General features: G+C 44.8%; 1 protein-coding gene across 1 annotated transcript in view; it reads left to right on the plus strand.

The window, feature by feature from the left end:
* The window catches only part of LOC135389445 (uncharacterized), a 475,452-nt gene that overhangs the window by 338,068 nt on the left and 112,932 nt on the right, over nucleotides 1-24,452 (plus strand). Inside the window, exons 23-24 of the mRNA XM_064619493.1 lie at nucleotides 9,015-9,264; nucleotides 18,712-18,764. Coding sequence (XP_064475563.1) covers nucleotides 9,015-9,264; nucleotides 18,712-18,764 — 303 coding nt within the window. The remainder of the gene's footprint in view (nucleotides 1-9,014; nucleotides 9,265-18,711; nucleotides 18,765-24,452) is intronic.

The following is a 24,452-nucleotide window of genomic DNA, read 5'->3' on the forward strand; positions in this document are numbered from 1 at the left end:
GTTACCGAAGTTTTCAATGAAAGACAGAAGCGAATCTTCAGAATGTGGCCACAGCATGAATATGTCGTCCAAAAAACGCTTAAAAATTAGGGGTTTAAGTTGACAGGTGCCAAGGAAGCGTCCTTCTAGATCACCCATAAAGATATTTGCGTAATTTGGGGCATTTTCGTGCCCATGGCTGTGCCGTTAATTTGAATGTAATGCCTGTTGTCAAATTCAAAATTATTACATGTGAGTATTAGAGAAATTAGTGTTTCTATGACAGCAGAGTCGTACGGTTTTTCTGAAAATTTTTCATATGCTACGACAGTGGCATGGATGCCGTCATCGTGAGGAATATTGATGTACAATGAGGTAACATCGAGTGTTACAAGCAGGGAACCGGTCGGGACTTCGATATCCGAAATTATTTGCAGGAAATGGTTCGTATCCTTTATGTATGACGGGAATTTTGGGGGGATGTCTTTGAGGAGGTGGTCAACGAACGTGGAGATTTTTTCGGTTGATGTGCCATTCGAAGATACTATGGGGCGACCGGGATTTCCTGGCTTATGAATTTTAGGGAGCATGTAAAATCGGCTAGGTTTGGGGTCGTGTGGCAGGAGGTACTCGAATAGATTATCGTCGATTTTCTTACTGACCTTCAATCTCTTTGTGATCTTGGTGCTGATGTCATTGGTGGGATCATTTTCTAGGGGCCTGTAGAATGTTTGGCAACCGAGCTGCCGCATTCCTTCTGCGATATAGGTTTCCTTGTCCATGATTACTAGGGCACCACCTTTGTCTGCTCTTTTGATTACTGCGCTGCCTTAAGGCTGAGATACTGTCATGCTCCACTTTAGTAAGGTTAGGTTTCACTGCACCGCGGTCAGAATTTTGATAGGCTCGCAGGATATCCCTTTGAACAGCTTTGATGTACATATCTAAAGCTTTTTCTCGGTTCGAATCAGGAGTGAAATTTGACGGGGCTCCGAATTGGTTTCGCGATGAGCTGGCTTTGTCATGAAAATATTCTTTGAGACGCAACTGTCTTGCGAAGTTATCTAAATCCAAATGAAGCTGATATTCGTTGTACAGGTCACTGTTTGGACAGAAGGACAGTCCCCGATTAAGAAGCGAGAGTTCGTGGTCAGTGAGGGTTGCGGATGATAAATTCACGACATTATTTTTTACGTGACTTGCAGCGGGAACAATGGGTGTCGGTTGGGGGTCGGGTGCTGTATCTACGGGATTTGCAGTGGGAGGCGCAGTCACTGCGGTGTCATTCGGCAGGGGTATATCATCGCGGGCTAACTTCTTCTGTTTCCTTACGGTTAAGTGATTCTTTTTCTTATATATATATATATATATTAAGAACAGTGGGCCTAAAACAGACCCCCAGTGGAATACCTGATGTGACAGTGGCCCGGGGTGACTTAGATCCGTTAAGTACAACGCACTGCTCTCTACCTGTAAGATAATCCTTAAGCCAAAGCAATACTACTGCATTCAAATTTACAAAAAGTTAGTTTGTCAAGGAGCATACTCTGCAATATTATATATTACAATATTGCACAGACCCCGTTGCGAGCCGTTCTGCTACATCTTCCATACGCGATCGCCAGCAACGCCCCAGTGTGTCAATGCAGCTGTGCACGCGTATCATGGGCGATTGACAGCAGTTGTTTCCGCTTCCGCCCTTGCATCCTATTCGCCTTCTGCGATGGCGAAAGTTATACTGCAGAACGCAACGAGCGAAAGCTACCGAAGGCGGATTGACCAAGCGTCGGCCGTCTCTTGACCAACAACTATATGTGTCTGGCTACCTGGAACACTCCGTGACGTTCTATGGTGCTTTGCTTGGACCACCGAGCCAGAGTTTGATCAACGGCGTAGTAGTCAAAAGGTAGTGGTGCGGACGGATGAGTTCTCAAGAAGGTGGCGAGTTCATCCTTCCCTTATTGTGAGACGTGGAACCATGAGCATCGCTGGTTGACCTCCATTAATTTCATTCGAATCATCCCATCCCATTCTGCCTTGACAGTAGGCAGAGCTTGCACCTATTCTAACTAGTGTGCCCGTCACCAAGTTTTTGGCGCAGGTTTAGTCAATAAATTTTTCTATAACAAAAACTTTCCTGAAATCGAGAAAGATGCAATTGGTTGCAGATCAAATATAGGAACAAGCGATTCGAGTTGTGCAAGAGAAGCCGCTGGGAAACCGGTGCTGGGCTGGGGAAAGAAAATTATTGCATGGTAAATGGGTCATAATGCTGGATTAAACAATGTGTTCTAAACTTTTTGCACATGTGCTTAGCAGGGAACAGGTCTTACGCATGTTCAGCTGTAAATATCGAATCGACGTTAGCGATCTTCCATTTCAGCTGGACCTTGCCTAACTTTGCAAATGGTTGAAAAGTACAAATAGATAATCAACAAGAACAGAGGAACCGACTCCCGGAACAAACGGAGAAATTCCATCCTTTACTGTTTTAGAGCTTATACCATATATACAGGGTGTTTCAGTCCCCGAGCTAAATAATTCGCGAATGGGTGCACCAATCGGATAACTTTCTTTTTTACAAGTATCTATCCGATACCACGTGGCCATTCCACGCTAAGTCATTCACAGGTGCCGCTCGATCGCCCCCCCCCGCCCCACCTAGAATTTTATATGAATTTTTTTAGTGGTTCCTTATGACTCAGAAAGCAACAGAACATTGGTCTTTTTTAACGAAATTGAAACTTTGGGGTGCAGAGCCCCTCAAAGATGTAGTTTCTTGGTGAAAACCGATGTCGTTTTAAGGAAGAATTACGGCCCACGTAAAGCACGGATCATGTTAAAAAGCGTCTTATTTGATAAGGGACGGTTCATTTCAGTGTATGTAATCAGTTTTCACAATCGCACTCGACGGTCTCGACGCTTGTGGCATGCACGAAATTTGCAAAGTTTGTGCAAGTTCACCAATTTTTTGCAACATAAAATTCTGGAATTTCTTATTTTCTTTTTTCTTCTCTGGAATTTTCTTTGTCGTATAGCCCCCATGCTGTACTTTCAACACAAAAAATCCAACCACGCCGGTGCACTGTAAGCAGCAGTAAGAAATCGGGAAATTGTAAAAATTCCACAAAATGTACATTTTTGACCGAAAAATTCGGTGTGAGGAGGTCGGGACAGAAGCGTGATGAAGGTGTCATTCGATGCACCGTCTTCCTAGCAAGACGTATTAAAAAAAATCGCAGGTACTTTTTGTTAAACTCAAATAATTTTTTAATTGAAGGTAACTTCGTAAACGTGTATGCGCACAGCGGTGCATCGTACCGAATGAACAACTGAGCGGGTCACTCACAAAACACTAGACGGAAACAAAACACTAGGCAGTCGCATTATTGAAGAGCAAATAGTGGTTGCAAACACGTGTTTGCGTCCTTCGAGACCCGATGGTTGTGCAGTGAGCGCTCATTAAACTCGTCATCTTGCGCTCTAACAAAACTTCTATCCAGCTCACGGTGGTGCTAAGTAAGAGATAAGTAAAGAATGGGGATAGCGGTCCATTCTTGCTTTATGGTAGCCTATGGGTGATATTTGGCTGTGTGGCATCCGGCATCCGTCAGTCCAGTCGTTGGCATGACTAGAGTAATCACGACATGAACAGTGATCAAGTACTCCCTCTACCGAACACACATGGAGAATGCTTTCACCAGTAAGTTCCTTGGATGTGCCAGTGTTCATTTCATTTTTTTTTTCATGTGTGTGTCAACTCATTCCAGTATTGGGAAGAGAACCTTTTAGCTGTCCACTCCTCTTGCACGTAGTAGCTGTGACGTACGATCTTTTCGCTTTGTGCGCCAACAGTGGGGACGTACGTATAAGAGAAAAATTTTGTCAGTCAGGGGTTCTGTCACTTTTGATATCGGATACGCTATTTCCGGGCATTTCTGTTGTGTACAAAGCTATGATACTGGGTTATTCAGGTCAGATATAACGTTTCTTTGATAGTCATCTTTCATACAGGGGATGGTTATTTCAGAGAAATATGGGCGAGCGTACGAGTACAGGCACATTTATACTACTTGCCGTGTGAGGTGTAGTGTGTAAGCCTGACCTTAAAAATGACTTCAGGGAGATCTGGGACTTTTCTCCTTGTTCCTTGGCTTAGATCATGACTTTAGCAGTTCAACTCACAAAAGACCCCTAACTTAACCCCTTGTTACCGTTGTTTCATGGCAGTGATCAGAGTCCAAGGAACAAGGAGGAAAGTCCAACAACGGTAACAAGGGGTTAAGTTAGCGGTTTTTTGTGAGTTGAACAAGTCATGATCTAAGCAGAGGAACAAGGAGAAAATTCCCAGATCTCCCTGAAACAATTTCTAAGGTCTTGCTTATACACTAAAGTGTCTTCACATGGCAAGCAGTATAAATGTGCATGTCCTCGTATGCTCACCCATGTTTCTCTGAAATAACCATCCCCCGTATGCAAGATGACTATCAAAGAAACGTTAGACCTGACCTGAATAACGCAGAACATTTATCATAGCTATGTACACAACAGAAATGCCCGGAAATAGCTTATCCGGTATCGAAAGTGATAGCATCCGTGACTGGCAAAATTTTTTCTCATACGTACTGCTTGCGACATACTTGTTTGATATCTCCAGCCCCCGTAAAAGCGGGTTACCGAACCACTTTGCTGTGCTGCCGTCGCCTACGCCTCACTTCCGTTCCCCTGGTGGCGGCGGGGCTGCGCAGCGCCACCAGACGGGAGAGATGGCGATCCGATAATCGCGCGTCGTCTGCTAGCTCCAAATGCGTTGACGGGGCAGCGCTTGAGGTAATCCCTCGTAATCGAGGTAATAAAATGAGGTAATCCCTCGCTTGTGCCAGTTTCACGGAGCAGCCGTGATTCCTTGCATTACTGTGACACCTTTCACAATAAGTCCTGACGACCCCAGGAACTGCTCAAATGTGGCCTAATCTTGGTGTACTTATGTTTCAAAAACAATAAACAGGAACAAAAAGAAACAGGTTACAATTTCCATTCCACTCCGCATTCCGAGGAAAGCGCTGCCCCGTCAACGCATTTGGAGCTAGCAGACGACGCGCGATTATCGGATCGCCATCTCTCCCGTCTGGTGGCGCTGCGCAGCCCCGCCGCCACCAGGGGAACGGAAGTGAGGCGTAGGCGACGGCAGCACAGCAACGTGGTTCGGTAACCCGCTTTTACGGGGGCTGGAGATATCAAACAAGTATGTCGCAAGCAGTACATCTCAACTGTTGGCGCACAAAGCGAAAAGATCGTACATCACGGCTACTAAGTAAGTTTTATATGCGTTCAAGAGGGGTGGACAGCTAAAGGGATCTGTTTCCAATACTGAAATGAGTTAACGTACACATGCAAAAACAAAAATTAAATGAACCATACCAGGAACTTACTAGAACCAGGAAATGGTTAAAGCATTCTCCGCTTGTGATCGGTGCAGGCAGTACTTGATCGCTGTTCATGTCGTGACTACTCTACTCATGTCAACGACTCGACTGACGGATGCCGGATGCCACACGCCTAAAAATCAACCATATGGTACCATGAAACCTGAATGGACCATATATATCTCCATGTCTTTAGTTATCTCTTACTTACCGCCACCGCGAGCTGGCTACAAGTTTCGTTAGAGCGCAAGATGGCCAGATTTATGAGCGCTCACTGCACAACCGTCGGGTCTCGAAGGCGGCAAACACGTGTTTGCAACCGTCATTTGCTCTTCAGTAATGCGACTGCCTTTCTTTCCGTCTAGTGTTTTGTGAGTGACCCGCTCACTTGTACATTCGGTACACTGCGCCGCAGCGCATACACGTTTGCGAAGTTACCTTCACTTAAAAAATTATTTGAGCTTAACAAAAAGTACCTCTGGGATTCTTTTGCTACGTCTTGCTAGGAAGACGGTGCACCGAATGACACCTTGATCACGCTTCTATCCCGACTTCCTCACACCAAATTTTTCGGTCAAAAATGTGCATTTTGTCGAATTTTTGCAAATTCCCGATTTTTTACTGCGGTTTACAGTGCACCGGCGGGATTGAATTTTTGTTGTTGTTGTAAGTGCAACAAAAAGCAAAAAGTGTAAAAAAGTGACAAAATGTTGAAGAAGAAATTCTAAAATTTTATACTGCAAAAAAAAATGGTAAACTTGCACAAACTTTGCAAATTTTGTGCAGGCCACAAGCGTCGAGCCCGTCGAGTGCGATGGTGAATATTGCTTACATACACTGAAATGAACTCTCCCCTATCAAATAAGACGCTTTTTAACGTGCTCCGTGGCTTACGTGGGCCGTAATACCGGCTGAGACCGACATAGCTTTTCGCCAAGCACTGCATCTTTGAGGGGCTCTGCACCCTATAAATTTCGATTTCGTTAGAAAATACTGTGAGACAGACCTGCGTCCATCGCCATCGTTCTTCCCACGCTCTCCCTGGGTGACGCGCCTGCTTCATTGGATCGGTGCAAACAGAAGAAAAAACCGTTCTCTTGCTCACAATACCAATGTTCTGTTGCTTTCGGAGTCATAGCGAACCACGAAAAAATTCACATAAAATTCTAGGGGGGATCGAGCGGCACCTCTGGATCACTTGGTGTGGAATGGCCCACCTACAAGCTGCGCACCGTGCGAATGAGTGGGAGGCGCTCATTATTTAAATAAAAATTCAAATCAGTTTCGTGAAGAACATAATTTCTAAAGCAGGGCGCCGTCGGCATTAAAATGAGACTACCCTTTTGGGGACCTTCAGTGAACACCCTTTGGAGAAAAATCTCCGCCGAACCTGGTCATTTCATGCAGTTATAATTGCTTTCGGTATACATATTATTGTCGCCGCTGATTGTGGTCGCAAAAGGACGCTCCACCACTTCCTTATCCACCAATGCATTAAGTCCTTACGCCAATCAATTACGCGCTTTTGCGCTTCGCGGCGACCAGCCGCGATAAAAAATATGTAAACTGAAACCAATTAATTACGGCAACAAATGACCCGCTTCGCTGGCAGATTTTTCTCTAACAGGTGCCCACTGAAGGTTCCTAAAGAGGAGTACTGCTCATATTAATACCGACGGCGCCCTGCTTTAGAAGTTGTTTTTTCACGGAACTCATTTGAATTTTTATGTAAATAATGAGTATACCACTGATTAATGATTCCAGCCTCAGAACATCACAGGGTACGCAGCTTGTAAGTGGTATCTGACAGGTACTTGTCAAGTTATTTGCTTGGTGAACCCTTCTCGCGAATTATTTATCTCGGGGATGAAACACCTTGTATATATACTGGGTGTTTCACCGAAAGAGATAAAAGTTCTAACTACCGATGTACTCGCCGGAGGATTGTGGGACTTTCGGCAATTACCTTCTGGGAACTCTTGCCGCCATTTAGGAAGGCTTTGTACAATTTTTAATTGAGGGAAATTTATTTCTGTCAATTGAACTTTGAAAATTGCGGGCGTACCTGACTTTTTTACAGTAATATGAAGTCCTCCACGCATAACCGCAGACCCAACACGAACTATATAGTATTGGAACAGAAGTCGTCGAAAAAAAAGTAAAAATTACGCTTTAGCCCGACCTCCTTCATTTTCGCAAACAAGCGCACGCCAACTGTGCGTCTGGAGGAGGAAGTGTACCCGCTTTTTGCCTTCTTTATGATAAGACGGTTGTTTTGTTTTCTTTCTGATAAGACGGTTGCCACCAGCATCCTTCTCTCCCCGCAATCTCTCGTGGGCTCTTCTTGCGCCAATTGAGCAGGCGGGGCTAAAGCGGAAATTTTACTGTTTTTTTTTGTTGCGATATTGTGCATCGTTTTTGTTGGGTCGGTGGTTATCCGTGGATGACTTCATAGTTCTGTAGGAAAAAAAGTAAGGTTCGCTTCGCAATTTCCAAAGTTCAATAGAAACATAAAGTTCCCACAATTAAAAATTGCCCAAAGCCTTCCTTAATGGTGGCAAAATTTTCTAGAAGGCAATTGCCCGAAAGTCCCACTAACCTCCGGCGAGTACGTCACCAGTTAGAATTTTTTTACTACGTGAGGTGAAACCTTACATGGACCCGACTGGACCCGAGACGTCCTCAGGGTTGTGCTCTACAACTTTGCAATTGTGCGGAAAACCCTCTTTCGTCTATTTGACTAATTATGAATATTAATTATGAAAGTTAATTAACGACCATGCTAATCACTGATACACCACAACTTTTGAGTAGGCCCCATTGGAAATAGATATATTCAACGACATTTCCGAAAGAAAAGCATGTCGTAAATTTCATAAACTTTTGTTTAGTCTTACATGACACACTTACTTATACACAGTACGTAAGTATAGCTGTAATGCACAAAGAGTGTCGAAATGGCGCTCTTAAACATATGTACGTCCCGATGCCTCCTGTACAACGTTTTCCGCCTAGTCAAATCTGCAGACAAGCAGGAAAGGGAAAAGTGCTGCAGTATTCTTATATGGCACAGTCATATACAATACACAATTAATGGTAGCACAAAAACATGTTCCGCTAATTATCTGCAGAGCCTGAAAAAAATGCTATATGGAGACCAACAACCTGTATTCGATTAGGAATTGGTCACGACATTTCGATATAGAGTATTGAAATAAGTTTATCTGCCCTCTGGACCACATGTTTTGTGCGGATTACGCCAGGAAAGCTAAGCCGAATAGATCGCCTTTGGGCTTGGTATAATCAGTCATTAGTAGTACTCGTAATTGTTTGCATATGAAGCGCGCATCATAGAACGTAACAATGTGAGACGTATACGAGGACTGTAGAAACACTTATAACTCTCTGCAGCAAGATAACACTTCGTATTAGGTGTTCAAAGCCTAGAGTGTGTCATTGCGGTGGCCAGTAAATGCAGTATGATCAGTGCACAAGTGATCAGTGTGTCTTTATTGATTTCGCAAGTATACATCGACTCCTCATTGTACTCCCGCGCATTATTAGGCACTCCATGACGTCGACATTAAACTGAAATTGAACAACTTCCAGGTACGGGTTACCAAATTCATCTTGCAAGGAGCCACAACATGAAGGTGGACCAGATTCTCAGCATCGTTAGGCGGACAGCTCATCATGCTCAAATTGATAGCGAGAGCCTAACGGAAGTGAGAATATCCCTGGGACTCTCTGATCCAAAGGGCTTCGAGTCTATGTTCGCCAAACTTGAGCAGCAAATGCAGCATCTGGGGATTGGAAGGATCGGCGTTACTGTGTCCACCATGGAGGACGTGTACATAAAGTAAGCATAGTTATAGGGTTAATGGAGAAAGTATTTACCTGACTTCAGAGCGGCCAGCAACACAGAGCGCACCCTGTGCAACTGGAAGATGCCGAATATGGAAATAAATCACTTTATCGGCTACATGGAGTATGGTGCATACTAAAGCTCAATGGACGTCATTATTGTTGGAAATTGCCGTTTGTCCGCCTACGAGTGATACACAAGAGCGCTTTTTTTTCTTGTTCTTCTTTTTCAATTTTTCCTTCTTACCATTGTCACGTACGGAGGTATTTTGTTCGGATATAACTGCTTTTCAACTGCGGAGAGGCTTGTGATTTGTATCTCAGGTGTGTATATAACGTATGTGTAAGACCTGTAATCAATTACTTTTTCGAGTAATCTTGCGAGCAATAGAGTAGTTTTCAAGCAAGTTATTTCTAAGTAATCTGATTACAATTTTGCGTAATCGGATACAAGTAATCGATTACATTTCGACTAACTTTACTCTACGCGAAAACTACCCACATGCTCCATCACAGCCTTTCCAATCTACTTCGCTTTCCACCAGAGCTTCCAAACGGAAAGTTTTTCAGGTTGTTTCGCGTTCGGGTTTAGCCATAAAGGTACGATTCCGGTTTAGCTCCGGGGTTAAAATACACCGGTTTCATTAACCGGCTCAGAGGCAGTAAATCGGTTCGGAAGCGGTTCGAGGTTCTAAATGCTACAAAATTATTGGTAGCCACTCAAACTGATAGAAGATCTCATAGTCACGTTTTTTGTGCATATATTTATGTTTATCTACCAAAAGCACCCCCCCAGGCAGAGCGCTCGAATCTCCACGTAACCCTCCATCACACACCAACCAGAACCGAACCGGTCGTCACGAACCGATAACCGAAGTTTTGAAATGGGTTCGGTTCAGGTTTAGACCCAAGATGCGCTAGTAATTACGGTTCAGTTCCGGTTCAATTCCAGCTAAAAATATGGGTTAATTCTGGTTTTCGGTTTCGGTTCCGGTTCGGTTCGACGCTCTGCTTTCTTCTACCGCGAGTAGAAGTCATTGTCACCTTAATCTCTTCCTACCGAAACCTGCTGCAGTATAGTACAGTAGGTCAATCTTCGGAAATAGTGAGTCACCTGCAATTTCCAAGTTAAAATGTTGCACCCCTCAGCGCTTCTATTCTGCAGAGCTCAAGGGTCAACGCATTGGAACTTTGGAAGGAGATCCACAAAGAGGTAGTTCACAACACTGAATTCGTAGCTGCGATTCGTCTTCCTCTTCGACACTGCCATGTCGACTAGCTTTTACTGATTTATCGCCGTGGCTTGAGCTCTTCCAAAATGTTCATAGTGATGGACAGAAAAGACGAAAACAATGTGCTGGTTAAATGCATAATCTGTTTATAGAAAAAAACTATTTTGTACAAAAGCGGCCAACTCCAATCTGATTATGCCGACGAAGATATGTGTAATTTCACGACCCTTAATTGGTGATATGTCTTATTAACATTATAGGATGCTGATTTCAGGCAGAGTCTGGTGATATGGTCCTGTCGACCTCCCATATTTTTTCCGTTCCAATATATATTAAAGCCTAGTGTTTAGGAAGTGCGTCGGCGGAGGGCATAGCTCAAAATATCTTATAGCTGGACGATTCCACGCGAAATGATCCAGCTATCGAGAATTTTTACGAAATTTACGAAATTTTTTTAGCAGTCCCTAATAGTGCAAAACGACACATCACGAGACATTTCTTCCCAGGTATCAATGTGGCGGGTGCTAGACACGAGCAAAGCTCGCGGCGCTGGGGAAAACCGTGCCGAAAACGGTAGCAGCGGCTCATAGAGAGCACCTAGGGGTGTGCGGTTTTCATTTGCGTATAGAGAAAACGGTGCTCTAAACAGCGGCGCAAATGCCGGTTGTCATGCTGTAATCGGTGCTGGTATACACACGCCGGAAGGTTCGCAATATGTTTGTGGAAAATCAAACCATTAAATTTTAATGAATATGTTTTACTTCCAAGGTCTCATGAAATACTTCAACAGGAAAAATCGCAAGACACGCAACTTTCGTAGTCATTGCAAGAGAAATAGGGGAAGTATGCGATTTTTCGAAAATTCGCTACAATCGAGCGTAAATCACGCAATGAAGAGGTCAGAAGAGACGTCTGAAACCAAAGCAGTTTTATAGAACGAGCCTTCCTCTACAACGTATTAAAAAGTCTCGATGGTGTTTTTTTGTATTCAAGATAATTTTTTTTTGTACCAGAGGGTATTACGGCCACACTGACCCACGTTGTATATGTCCGGTGGGGTGCTATATTTGTTTCTTGGCCTCCCGTTTTAATGCCTTCTATTTCTGACTTTTTCTGGTTGGTTTTCAATATGACAACCATCCGGACCAAAGGAACGTGGCTCCAGTTGAGCGCTGTGGAGTTCGAATTAACCAACATGAATATTAAGCGCGTAAATACATGTTCAGTTGATCACCCTTTAACTGTCATATTTAAATGCTGAACAATTCAGCAAACATATTAACCACGGATAATCTAACAAATTATAACGCTAGAGGAAAAGTTGAACATACAGAATATATACATTTATACATACATACATTTATATGGTAGAACTACTGGAAGCGACGGAATCTCGTGGTAGTGGTTCTTGGTCCAAGCTGTCCTTGACTCCAGTGAGGCTCACAGCTTTATAAAGCCGTGTACCATCCGCGGATGGAAGCGTATACCACCGGGTATCCACGGAAACTTACGGGTTCGGATGAAATATCGACGCTTGTTGTGATCTGCGGATCGGACGCGAATGGTGCCGGATCGGGAGCGGGTCAGATGCGGATAAACCTCGAGATTGCGCCATAAATTTTCTCCCCACTAGGTACCGAACACTGAGTACAAGGTGTACGCAAGCCGCTAGCGCGTCTGGGGGAGATCTCTAACGCCTCGAGTCGAGGTGCGCGCTCGGCGCGGATTTTGCTGTGTTTGGTGGCGTGTATTCTTTCGTGGCAGCTAAATCTGCGCTTGCAGTCGTGTATCCTTTGGTGGCATCGTGAGCTCTCAGGACCTGTCCTCGCTGCAAAAGCTATGCCCCTGCGGGATTTTCACTGTCAGGAGAAGACAGAGGAAGTCGCCCGTATGGATGAAGTTTACTCATAGAAAAATCTATACCTTTAGAGGTATACATCGCCGGCTCAATAACTTAGCCCTTCTTAGGTATAATTTTATACCCCGCTTACAGGTAAAAAAATAGTCCTCAACAAAGAGCTATATGCCATACCTTTAGGTGGTACAGCTCTATAGCCATGTGAGGGTCTGCACGAGTGCCATCATGGTATTAAATCACACTTATGCATAGTGATTTTTACAGGAGGGAGCTAGAAAAATCACATTTGGAGGGAAGAAAAGTTTTTGACATAGAAACACAACAGACGTACTACTAACACACGCAACCGTATGTGGTTGTGAAGTAGAAAACAAAGCCCGTAAACATTACTTGTAAAACAAACCCTTGTAAAACAAAAAGAAAATATGGAGTTAAAAAAATTTCAACGAGCAAGATCGCTCCGCGCAGCCATCAAGTGTGCATCACGATGAATTGTGTGTATCGCGAGATAGACATGTACAGAGCAATAAATAGTAATATACCGGTGGCGACTTGACAAACTGTGGAGCAGCCTTCGTCTGGTACGCAACCCTAAGGGTGAGGACATCTAGATTCAACATTCCAGCAATACAGATATTATGGAGCCATAAACTAACCATGTGGATTCAGATAGTACTGTACTAATGTCTGTGTTTCTTAACTAAATATCCGTCTGAAGAAAAAATAATAATGATGTGATACAACACGTTGCGGAAGTAAAGGTATAAAAACCATAAAGGTATAATGAAACAGAAGGTATAAGCAGCCATCTATACCGTTGTCTATACCGTAGCCTGGTGATCTATTCCTGGTTGCGGATACAAACGCGTGGTGATGAGGTATAAATATGGTATGTTAACCCTCCTTTATAACTCTTTCATCCCTTGAGAAGGGTTGGAGTTATAAATAGGAAATTTTATCTCCTCTATACCCTCCACAGGTATATATCTGAAGCAGAAGGTATAAAAGAGGTATAAGAGGACATTATTATACCGTATTTATACCTCTTTTTCTAACAGTGTTCAGTGACAGCTGTTTTGTGCTAACGGGAAATAAAGTTTATTTCCTGGATAATTGGCTATATGCCTGGATATATCGAGCCCAGAAGCTGAACTATTGCTGCATGCAACGGGAGACGGATTTTTCGGGTAGGATCCGGATGTCAAAAAGCTCGGCCGGGCAGGGCTTTAGCTCACACGATAAAAAGTATTACTTAGACCTGGCCATCACCGCTAATCCCCAATCTCGGTCGCCGGCACCGTGCGCACCGGAAACAATACCATAAACTTAACCACCCAGGATTGCAATAGGCGCGTTATGCTACAGAAGAAAAGGCTGTGGTAACCTTGCAGAAGTCTGTGCCACAGCAATTGCTTTAACATTAAAACCCAACCAGACCAGAAAAAGTTGGAAATAAAGAGAATTAAAACGGGAGACCAAAAAACAAATATAGCACTCCACTAGATACATGCAGCGTGGGTCACTGTGAACGTAATACCCTCTACTAAAAAAAAAAAGAAAAAAAACTATTTTGTAGAAACCATTCCCACTCGCGGGGTCGTTCTCGCCCGTCCGGCCCGTGAAGGAACGCTGTGCGAACTCAATCACAAAACAAAGGTTTATTTCATACCTTTTTACAACTAAGATACAGCAGTCGCTTCCAGGTCAACGTAACGTTCGGTCTCCCGACTCCTCAACCCCCCTGGCGCTTCCTTTTTATCTGCTTCCTGTCCCTCTCCCCCGGGCTCCCCCTCGCCACTCCCCGGCAGCGCGCCCATTCATATCAGCAATATCGTGGTGGCCAACCGGTGGCGCCCCCACAGGTCTTCACATCCCCCCCCCCCACACACACATAATCCCAGAGCACGTGGTCTTTACAGTTGTTCTTCGGGGACAAGTTCAATGAGGAAGTCATCTTCTGGACGAGGGCGGCTGTGAAAATGGGGAGGTATCCCCATATCTTGTATACGAAAAAACGCCATCTAGATTTTTTTATGTTGTAGAGGAAGGCTTGTTGTATAAAACGGCGTTGGTTTCAGACGTCTCTTCCGACCTCTTCATTGCGTGTTTTACCGCTCGATTGTAGCTAATTTTGGAAAAATCACATACTTCCCTTATTTTTCCTGCAATGACTACGGACCTTACGTGTCTTGCGATTTTTCCTGTTGAAGTATTCCATGCGACCTTCGAAGGAAAAAATATTCATTAAAATTTAATGGTTGGATTTTCCACAAAAAAATCGCCAAATAGGAAGAAAGTTGCGAAACTTCCGACCTGTGTATACCAGTACGGATTACAGCATGACAACCGGGATTTGCGACGCTGTGTAGAGCATGGTTTCCTCTATAAGCAAAAGAAAACCGCACACTTCTAGGTGCTTTCTATGAACCGCAGCTGCCATTCACGCCAGGCACGGTTTTCGCCAGCGCTGCGAACTCTGCTCCTGTCTCACACCCGCCACATTGATAAATGGGAAGAAACGTTTCGTGATATGTCATTTTGCACTATTAAGGACTGCTAAAAAAGTGTCGTAAAAATTCGCGATAGTTTTTGTGAGGGCCGAACAGGTCCGCTGGATCATTTCGCGTGGAATCGCTCAGCTGTTATTTTAAAACATGATCTTCAAGACTGACCATTTCGAGCATTGCGTTTCCCCACAATTTTCATGCCTCATATCTTCATAACCATTAAGTCCATGCAGTCATTTTTTTTTCAAGCTTATTGCCTATGTGCTGCTGTACTGCTTGCTCTATTTTTGAGGCTCTAGGTTTTGCACGTGTGCACATAGAAAATCGCAGTCGCCTCATTTGCAAAAAATCGCACTTTTTCGGCCCTTACCTGCTTTTCTACAGATGTCAGAAGGTTAATATGTGTGACATCGTTCTGTTCGTCTTTAAACGCTCTTTCCAGTAAAAGAGATTGTCGGGGAAATCCAGGACATACTTCCTAACGCGCGTTTATTGAGGGGTGGTAACGCTAAAACGGGCAACATCGGTAGCGTATTTCCCGTCTTCGCCCACTCGTGAAGCGGTTGATATTCCTCACGCACGGTGTTCATGACAAGCTCACATAGTGTAGTGAAAAAAATGTTGCTTCAGAAATGGCCGAGGTTCCGTTGCGGACTCTCATGTATGGTGCGGTGTCGACGCCGCGGTAGCGTTTTATGGAGCCGTTATTTGACGAAGGTCACACACAAGGCGCGAACTAAGAAGCTGCGCATTTCCTGCAGAGCGGCTGAGATAACGCGTCAGAAAGCAGCGAAACATCAGCGAAACATAATATGCTGTCCGCGTAGTTATCGGAGAGGCGATCGACAGAAGTGGAGAAAGCGCCTCTTTCCTTCGCTCCTGTTGTCTTCATGCCACTTCGTCTAGGCAGAACACATTCTATTCCTACTGTGTATGAGAACACAAAACCTCAGTGCTCCTTTGCAAGGGCGTACAATGAACAGAGCTCATAGCGTATGTTTGTGCGCACTACGGTGGAAACTACTGCAGTGGTAAGAACTACGAAGCAAAAGCTGCCTAGTAGCAAAGTGGGTCTTTACTGACACTGGGCACGGGAAGAGTGGATGCGATGGTGTCGGTGGCGTAGTTAAACACAATGCCACAGTGTACAACCTGAGATGTACGGCGAATAAGATAATTAGAAATGCGAAGCTGCCCAAAGTTCAGATGCTCATCTGCCGGCACAAGGCATCGTAAAGAATCGTACAACAACAGCAACAACAACAAGAACACAAAAAAAAACATAAGAAAAAAACGAGAATTGGAACACTTCCAGCGCATTCTTTGAATAGTGCCCTCATGTATGCGGGGAAAGCAGGATGAACTGGTAATGGCGTTCGTGAAGTGTACACGGCAAAAACCTCGAAGGGCGCATGGAGGAAGGTAGCCTTCCACTGTTAGACTTTGTCCCCTTTCCTGTTTGTCATCAATTAAGTACCTTACGTGTGTTCAATTATTGTTTTCACGCACGGCCAACGTTCATGCTGACCTAATGAGCGTAACTGTTGTCTTTGCAGATTGATATTTGGACTTTATTTCGTAATAAACCTTATAAACCAGAAGTTCACTATCTCAAATGTGATACGAAGCCACGAAGCCACGAAGCGAGGAAACTCCGCTGTGCAGCCACGCTGCGCCCGTCACGGACCAGCAACGGCAGGTGTGCGCGGGAAGCCGGAAAATGATGAACTTCAGACATTTCTGAAGTTGATTTATTTTATTTTTTTCACTGCGATATGAGAGCTTGTCATGAGCAACATGTGTGAAAAACATGAACCACGCCACGCGTGGGCGAATATGGAAAATCTGCTAGGGAAGTTGCGGGTGTTTGCCTTACAACCCCTCACTGAACACGCGTCATGAAGTATGTCTGAGACTTTCAAACAATCCCCTTTATATGAATGCAAAGAGCGTTTAAAAGCGAAGAGAAGGATGTCAGACACGTTAACCTTCTGGTTTTTGCAGAAAAGCAATTGCGCGCCGAAAGTGCGACTTTTGGAAATGAGACGACTTTGCGGTTTTTTATCTGGAGACTTGCAAAATCTAGAACTCCAATGATAGAGCAAACCTAAGCGATAGGCAATAAGCGCAAAAAATGAACTGCTCGGCCTTAATGGCTACGAAAATACGAGGCCTGAAAATTGGGAGGAAGCGCAGTGGTTGAAATGGTCAGTCTTGAAGATTATTTTTTGAAAAAAGAACAAAAGAAAAGTATAAGTCATCTTGAACTATTTCCTCCGCCAATGAACTTACTTAGCACTAGGCGTCAATATACAGGGTGTCCCAGAAAACATGTCATTGAAATATAATAATAAAAAAAAAAACTACGCCTCCTAGAATCACGCGGTCACCGGCATTTGTTCTTACTAGGTTTTTGCCACAGCCTGATGTGAATGTCATGTATCGTAATTTAATTATGTAAATATTTGCGAACTGAACTCGTAAATTTGCCAAGTAAAGATCACTGTTTTACCCCAACAGTAAGAAACGCGTGCCGAATTCACTCAAATTCATGATAATTGACAGTGATATTCACGAGCTATCTGATCGGAAAAAATAGCCGAACATCGTGCTTTTCGGAGCACCGGACCATAACGTGCTACGACTTTCTCAGCGCAATCGCTGTCCGTCCGGTGAAAGGAGGTTCCAAACTCAAGCCGCATAGTGACATTAGAAAAAGTGGCAGTTCGTGAAATTGGGAGACTGAAAGCATGATCCCTGCGAAAGCCGGACGCAATAAGCCATGCCTGTGCTATCTCTTTCTGCGGTAACGGTTAGGGCTGTGTTTCCAACCTCCTTTCGTAGGACGACAACGAATGCGCTGAAAAATTTGTCGCGCGCTACCTTCGTAGAGCATGATATTCGGCTATTTTTTCTGATGGGATAGCCCCTGAATATACTGTCAATTATCACTAATGCGAGTAAATTAGGAGGTGGCAAAAACCTAGTAAGAACAAAGGTCGTTGACCGCATGATTCTAGGTGGTGTATTTTTGATTATAATTCAATGACACGTTTTCTGAGACACCCTGTTTATTTGAACAAAAACATCTGAGAGGTCGACCGGACGAGGCTGTCTGACTGTATACTTGAAATCACCCAGGAAGTAACGGTGAGAGTCACCCGTTACTTTTTTTTTTTTTGCCCTTACTTCATTCCACTTTTAGCCGAGTAAATATTAACGGTAGAAAAATTACTTTAACCACCAGAGTAACAGTAACGGTAATCAATTACCGTTTTCGAGTAACGTGTACAAGTCTGATCTCCAGACACAAGGCCCCCTCTTCACGTCATTGGGCCTCCATACTCACCATCGGTTTGAACGCAGGCTACACTCCAAAACAAGTCTTCAACCGCACAACATTCTCATTCATTATTCTCTGTGGTGACAAGTGCCATAGAATGCACGTGAATAATCACTGACTATCTTTTTTTTTTACCGGTGCTCTCCTGGAGCTATGACGCCGGCAATGGACTGGAATCTTTGATCATTACTAGTGCATTACTTCACTGGTCTGTCAGTACCGCTCCTCGCGATGTGCAGCATGTTCACACGCGGAGAGTCCTCCCGTTATGTTCGAGCCGCATGAGTGTCCGAATTGGCGTTGTAGAAATTCTTTACTTAAGCAGTGATTCAAGGGGATGCGCTCTGAATGTCCTGTCTCCTCCCCAATCGAAACTATGCTAGATCCCCACGTGTGCAACCTGTAGCGAACTTTCCCAACCCCTTCAGTGCAACGTGATGCGAGAATGTAATTCAAAAGTAGGAGCCTAATTGTTGTTTTTCTTTATCTCGCAACCCTGCAGGGTAAACCTCGAAGAAGGAAATGTTGGAGACGAAGAAGCACAACAAGCAAAAGGTGAGAGAAAAGTCATCTAGTCGCTGGCGGAGCTCCACATGAACTCCGTGCTCTCAATTCTAGGTATTGTCTACCGACTTGTATAAGCTTCCCTCTTTATTTGCGATATAATTTGTACTGAAAAGTCCGTTTCCTCAATCTTCGGAATGGAACTCCAAAGGGGTCAAACCAAATATTGACCAGACCAGGCAAGGATATCCTATTGTAAAGGAGATGGTATTCGTCCACGTGAATCCTTGCCAGCGATAGTGCAATGCCCCGGAGGGCCGGATATGTTGGGGAGCCTCTGGGCCCGTAGCTTCACTCCCGGACGTTGCCGATAGAATGAAGCGTTTCTGATGGCGCATGCCCGTAGCTCGGAGACTTCATCGTCGTCCACGGGCCGCCACATCACTCCATTCAGAGGCAGGACGGTGATAGTTCGCGTTTTGCATGACTTGTAGGTGGCGCGTGTGAGCTCCAACATGACGGACGTATCCAGGTTGTCGCTCGGTTTTGATTTTGATCTTTCTGATCCGCAATGTTGACTGTCGATGCGTTGAAGCCGAACCAGTATTAAATGCTGCCCATATATTTGTGGCAGGCGTAAGCGGGATGTCCAAAGAAAAGGCTATAGTTCTCGCGTATTTTCGAGTTTTCGGCGTCTCTGATCAATCACACTTCGTGAAGATGAATTTCGCGTTTACCGGTTGCAAGGCCGAAATAGAAAGTAGAGTGTGTCCTGCGCTGCAGGAATGTCGGAGACATGCAAGCTCACGACAGCTGTGCAGTGCTCTCTTACAGGTGGGATATTCTAAGTTTGTGCGTGCACGAATGTAGTTCGGAATTTTTGTGTAAGGATGCGCTACCCGTGTGTCACTGTGGGCATGTTTTTGGGAAACCTTGAACGAAACGGCGCATTCTCTCTGCATCGTTTCCCAAGTGATTTCACGCCCTAATTGAAATGTGCGTGAAAAAATGTGCGGTGTGTGAAATGTGAATGAAATGAAATGTGAAATGTGCGTGAAAAAATACGTTTTCGCGCTATCCCTTGCGCTTTCTTACATATCATAGCTACTTAAATTTGAAACAAACTTGTTCAGGTTTTGTTGTTCAGGTTGTTCAGGTAAACGAAAAGGTTTTGCTTACCTTCCTGACGTGAGCAGCACCTATCTTAAGTGTTCTTGAGAAAAAGAAGAAGCCCAGAAGAAGAACAGTCTCTGTTCGAAATATCGGCGGCTTCTGTCCTGAGGCAACTCCCTTCCTACATCTCTACTGTTCGCTGGATTTCTACCCATCTACTTGAGAAAAAAAGTTCGTCACATATGTAGGAGTATCGCTCCAAGAGTTCTGACACACACACACAAGCATCGCTGATGTAACAGGTTTGCCGATATTGAGTCGCTCAACCCACGTTTTGCGTCGATGAGTCAAATTAGGCGGGATTCCATGTGTGGAAAGAAGAAAACGCGGAAAGACCTGAAACCAGTAGCCTGCTGCTACTGCTTTGGCTGTCCCTTCGGTGCGTAGAGTCGCATTGCGGCACAGAACAAAAGTCATTTGGCTGTTCTCACTCTAAAGGTTTCCTAATAGAGGTGATCTCACACGGATAGACTGTTAGTGGTGAACTCATGCCCCTGTACCAATGGGAATCCATGTAGCCTCAGATTATTATCGCGATGCCTCTTCCTTTCCCTTTTCTCTTGTTTTTTGCAGTGTTCTGTCTATCACCTGGCCAGAGGCATGTCCTTCTCTCATCGCATCTTTGCCGCCGATTTGGTACGCCGTTGAAATACGCGCGTCAGAAAAAAAATATTTTCACTTTTTTTTTTTTGCACTCGCTGTAGCATTAGATATTTCGGCTTCCGGTGTATTCGACAAAGTTTGCCAAGGGCTTCCTGATTCTGTAAACAAAAAAGTTATGTTCACTAGGCAAATTTCAGAGTTCAATTCAGAAATTTCACTTTATTGCAATTGAAATTCGACAAAAGTATTTTTGAAGATGGCAAACTTAATTGCCGCACGGGAGCCGTTGACCGCATATATTTCCGATCTACCGTTTTTTTTATACACCCCAAATGACACTTTTCGTGCCGCTCCCTGTATACTGGTGAAGCGTTAACGGGTGGCAGCTGGTACATGTCACCCGTAGGGTAGAAGTCAAGGTCCCCGAATGGCAGTTTCCCGCAATTTGTTGTAGGCGGGCACACACACTCGCTAGTAACTGCGCACTACACATGCCGGCATCATCGAGTATGACAGCATCCACGTCGCGCATGACGTGTCGGTAAACGCCGAGTGAACTGGGGTACCACCGATCCCCACTGCAGCCTTGCCTGTCGACGCATAGGCCACACGAGCGCTACGTCGCGGCGGGCGCCTGTTCATGACGACTGTGAATCGATTGGACGTGTCCACCACTATGTAACGTGTTGAGACATGTCATGTGTATCGTGTTGGTTGCTCGCTCCATGGCCGTCAGGTGTACACGATGTATGACATCCAAGACTATCTGCCGTTGCTTGGGGTTACTGCGGCGCATCACGGCTGATGCCGTGGCTAATTTGCTCGATGTCAACGTGGTTTGGTTACACGCTTACTCTTGCGCCCTCATGTCGACGCAGTTCAGCAGGCACAGGAAGAATTGCTTCATCAGCGCTGTGTAGTCGGCTTGGGATCCAACTCGCGCAGTTCTAGCAGCTGGTGGTGTAGATGGCTGATTCCGCGGTTCAATTTGTTGACGTAGACGACCAAGTATGCGGCTCACGAATGCGAGTCGAGTATCAGTTGCAAGTCCACGTCGTATTGCAGCGCGTACGTAACTACGGGTCTCGCTTGAAGTAGATGGTGGCCATTGCAGGGTAGAGCGTATCATGTCAGGGTACGTGTCGGGCGAGATGTCCCGTTGATCTGCCAGGTACGTGTTTATCGTGTCGTGCGTTTTCGTTTCCAGCGTCTGCCACGCGTTCTTGCCATTCATTGCCATGCGCACCGGCAAGAATGGGATGTTGAAGCCGCTGCGCTCCTCGGCTCGCATGAGGCAGCTGAAAGTGTGCGCGCGAGTTTGATTGGTATTGAAGCTCTCATTTGTCAGATATTGCTTGTCTACGCTGCACAGCTCGGTGAGCATTTGGACCGTCGCGGGCATGGTTTCGGACACCGTCTCCCTGGTCAGCCACCCATTTGCCAGCCACAACAGGTTGTGAGTGTGCGGGCTCTCGCGATGTTGCAACTCGATCCGCAGGATGGGATCGAGCATGCGGTACACGCCGAAAGCATTGTACGGTGGAGTGTACGTGGTCCTCTGCCACTTGGTATGTGCGTTTGAAGGCGTCCAGCTTACCAAGTATATCCGATTCTGCGACGTTGGGCTCCAACTGCGCGTGATACTCACTGGACAGACATAAGGAGGCGAGGCCACTTCGCCTCGGTCGTGCTTACGGTTAGGAAGGCCGTGGGCTTGCCCAACTGCGAAATCATGGCGAAGACATCCCGCTTGCTCCCTGTCCAGTACTGATCCAGCTGTTCATATTTTCGAAGGGGAATCCTTCTCTATTAGCTGTTCGATCTCCGATCTGCCTTCACGTAATACTTTGTGTGCCGTGAGAATGCGAAAGTGCCCAGGGAACACATGGTAGTCTAGTAGACATCCAGACCTGTCCTAAAGTTAGACTTTAAGGCAATGACCAAACTTGACGTTGACTAGACGTCTAGAGGTCTTACCATTATTTAAACGCCAAAAATTAGTGATTTACAAGACCTCTGGTAGACATCTGGTAATTGACGCGTAATTGTAGGCGTCTTGTAGCAGGCGATGTATATACCACATATTAGAAATCATGAAGATATTGTCTCATTATGTTTTTAAAAGGTGTAAACACATTCACGCATCAAATAGAGTCACTAAATTATAAGAGGCGGTTCTAAGCTTAGCCTTCATGCTTACAAAACTGAAGTTCAGTTGTTACAAAAGATATGCAGGAAACTGAATTACTTGATGGCAGAGTTAACATAATTGTGCTGTTCAAGCTGTCCACAAACCGGCCTTGGTGCCTGAGTTTGTAGTGTGTTCGCCTTCTGATCCCGAGATCGCCGGTTCGAACCAGACCAAGGACGCCAGCAACTTGGCGCCAGGATACAAGTTGCATAGACACGCCATCTTCCGCAAGGGACATTAAATATGTTGTGTTGTGTGGTGAGCTTTCATTGCACATTAAAGGACCCTCAGGTGGGCAATCTACAGACCGACTGCTGTGGCGTCGCTCATGATCTCAGTTGTCTCGCAACGTAAACCCCACGTATTATTAAGTCTTCAATATTGGTATCTCTCCGCAAGAGTCACCACAAGAAATCTAAACAATCTGTCCAAATTGAGAAAGTGAACTCGAATTAGGAGGGTCATCCAAAAACAAGTTTTCCTATATTTGTTATTCAAAAGAAATACCACTAGGACGAACTGAATGGTGGAGTAGTTGGGTGTGACATCTCGGCTCTACAGACGTTGTTAATAGAGTGTCGTTCACTTATGTGTCAGGCATTCAAGCGTGGACGTAATACTTCCGAGTATGTCTGATAGTGAAGTAAGAGCTATCCTATTTTTCGTTAAAAAAAGCGTTTTAGAGAATATGCACTGACAGTTAACACCTGTTTATCGAAACACTTTACAGGCATTGAAATGGTGCGTTCTTTATACAGGGCCGTGAAAATGTGCACAATAAACTATACAGTGGGAAATCAGCTATAACACCATGAAACAATGTTTCTTTTCTGGAATTCCGAGAATTGTTAACGGAGACTGGCGGGTCACTGGTACTGCACTCTGATATTGATGGGAACAAATTTCCTTCAGCTTGGTCAACGAAAGTTATGCGAGATGGGAGCCACATTTGCTCAGTAACGTTAGTGAAGAGTAACAAATGAATGCGGACTGCATTTTCCTTCAATGGTATCAAGACGGTCGAGATGAATTTCTTGGAAGCATTATTATTGATGAAGCGTGGGTGCATTATGCAAGTGCTCAGACCAAATACCATAGGAAGTCATGGTAGGCGCCCGGTGCAAGCATTCTCAAGGAGGTCAAACTCGCGTTTCCGTCTGGAAAGGCTCTGCCGACGGTGTTCTAGGACTATCGTTGTCTGCAACTTGTAGATTACCTCACACGCACAATCACAGTAAATCCAAAGGTGTACTGTGAGATCCTGGGTAAGCTTCAAACTACAATCAAACAAAAACGCACAGGACTTGGAAGGGTGTAGCGTATAACATCAACGCTGTCTGCACTCGTCTTCGAAGACTTTCAGAAATTCATCTGGAAATTGCCAAAGAGAGGAAAAGTACACCAGCGAGCTGGTGTAACGTTGAAGTAGGAAGCGTAACCTTGAGCATGAGGAGAATGAGGTATATACGAGACACACAAACGTGAGTTTCCTTTTCGTGAGCTTCCTGTATACTTCGTTCTCCTTATGCTCAAGGTGATGCTTCCTGCTTCAAAGGAAATTTGCCTCAGATGCTGTTCCATCTTCCTCTCAAAGCGCCGGTCGGCAGTCACCAATTCGCAAGTGATCATGAAACACAAATTGATTAGGTAAAATGCAAAGTGAATACCTCACCTTGTAAACAGGACATAGCATGGCACAGACAACATGTCGAAAACTTGGTGCCACATTACCAAAAATGTTCAGCTAAATAAGGTGCCTACATTAGGGAGTA

The sequence above is a fragment of the Ornithodoros turicata genome, chromosome 3 (genome assembly GCF_037126465.1).
Source record: "Ornithodoros turicata isolate Travis chromosome 3, ASM3712646v1, whole genome shotgun sequence".
NCBI classification, from domain to species: domain Eukaryota; kingdom Metazoa; phylum Arthropoda; class Arachnida; order Ixodida; family Argasidae; genus Ornithodoros; species Ornithodoros turicata.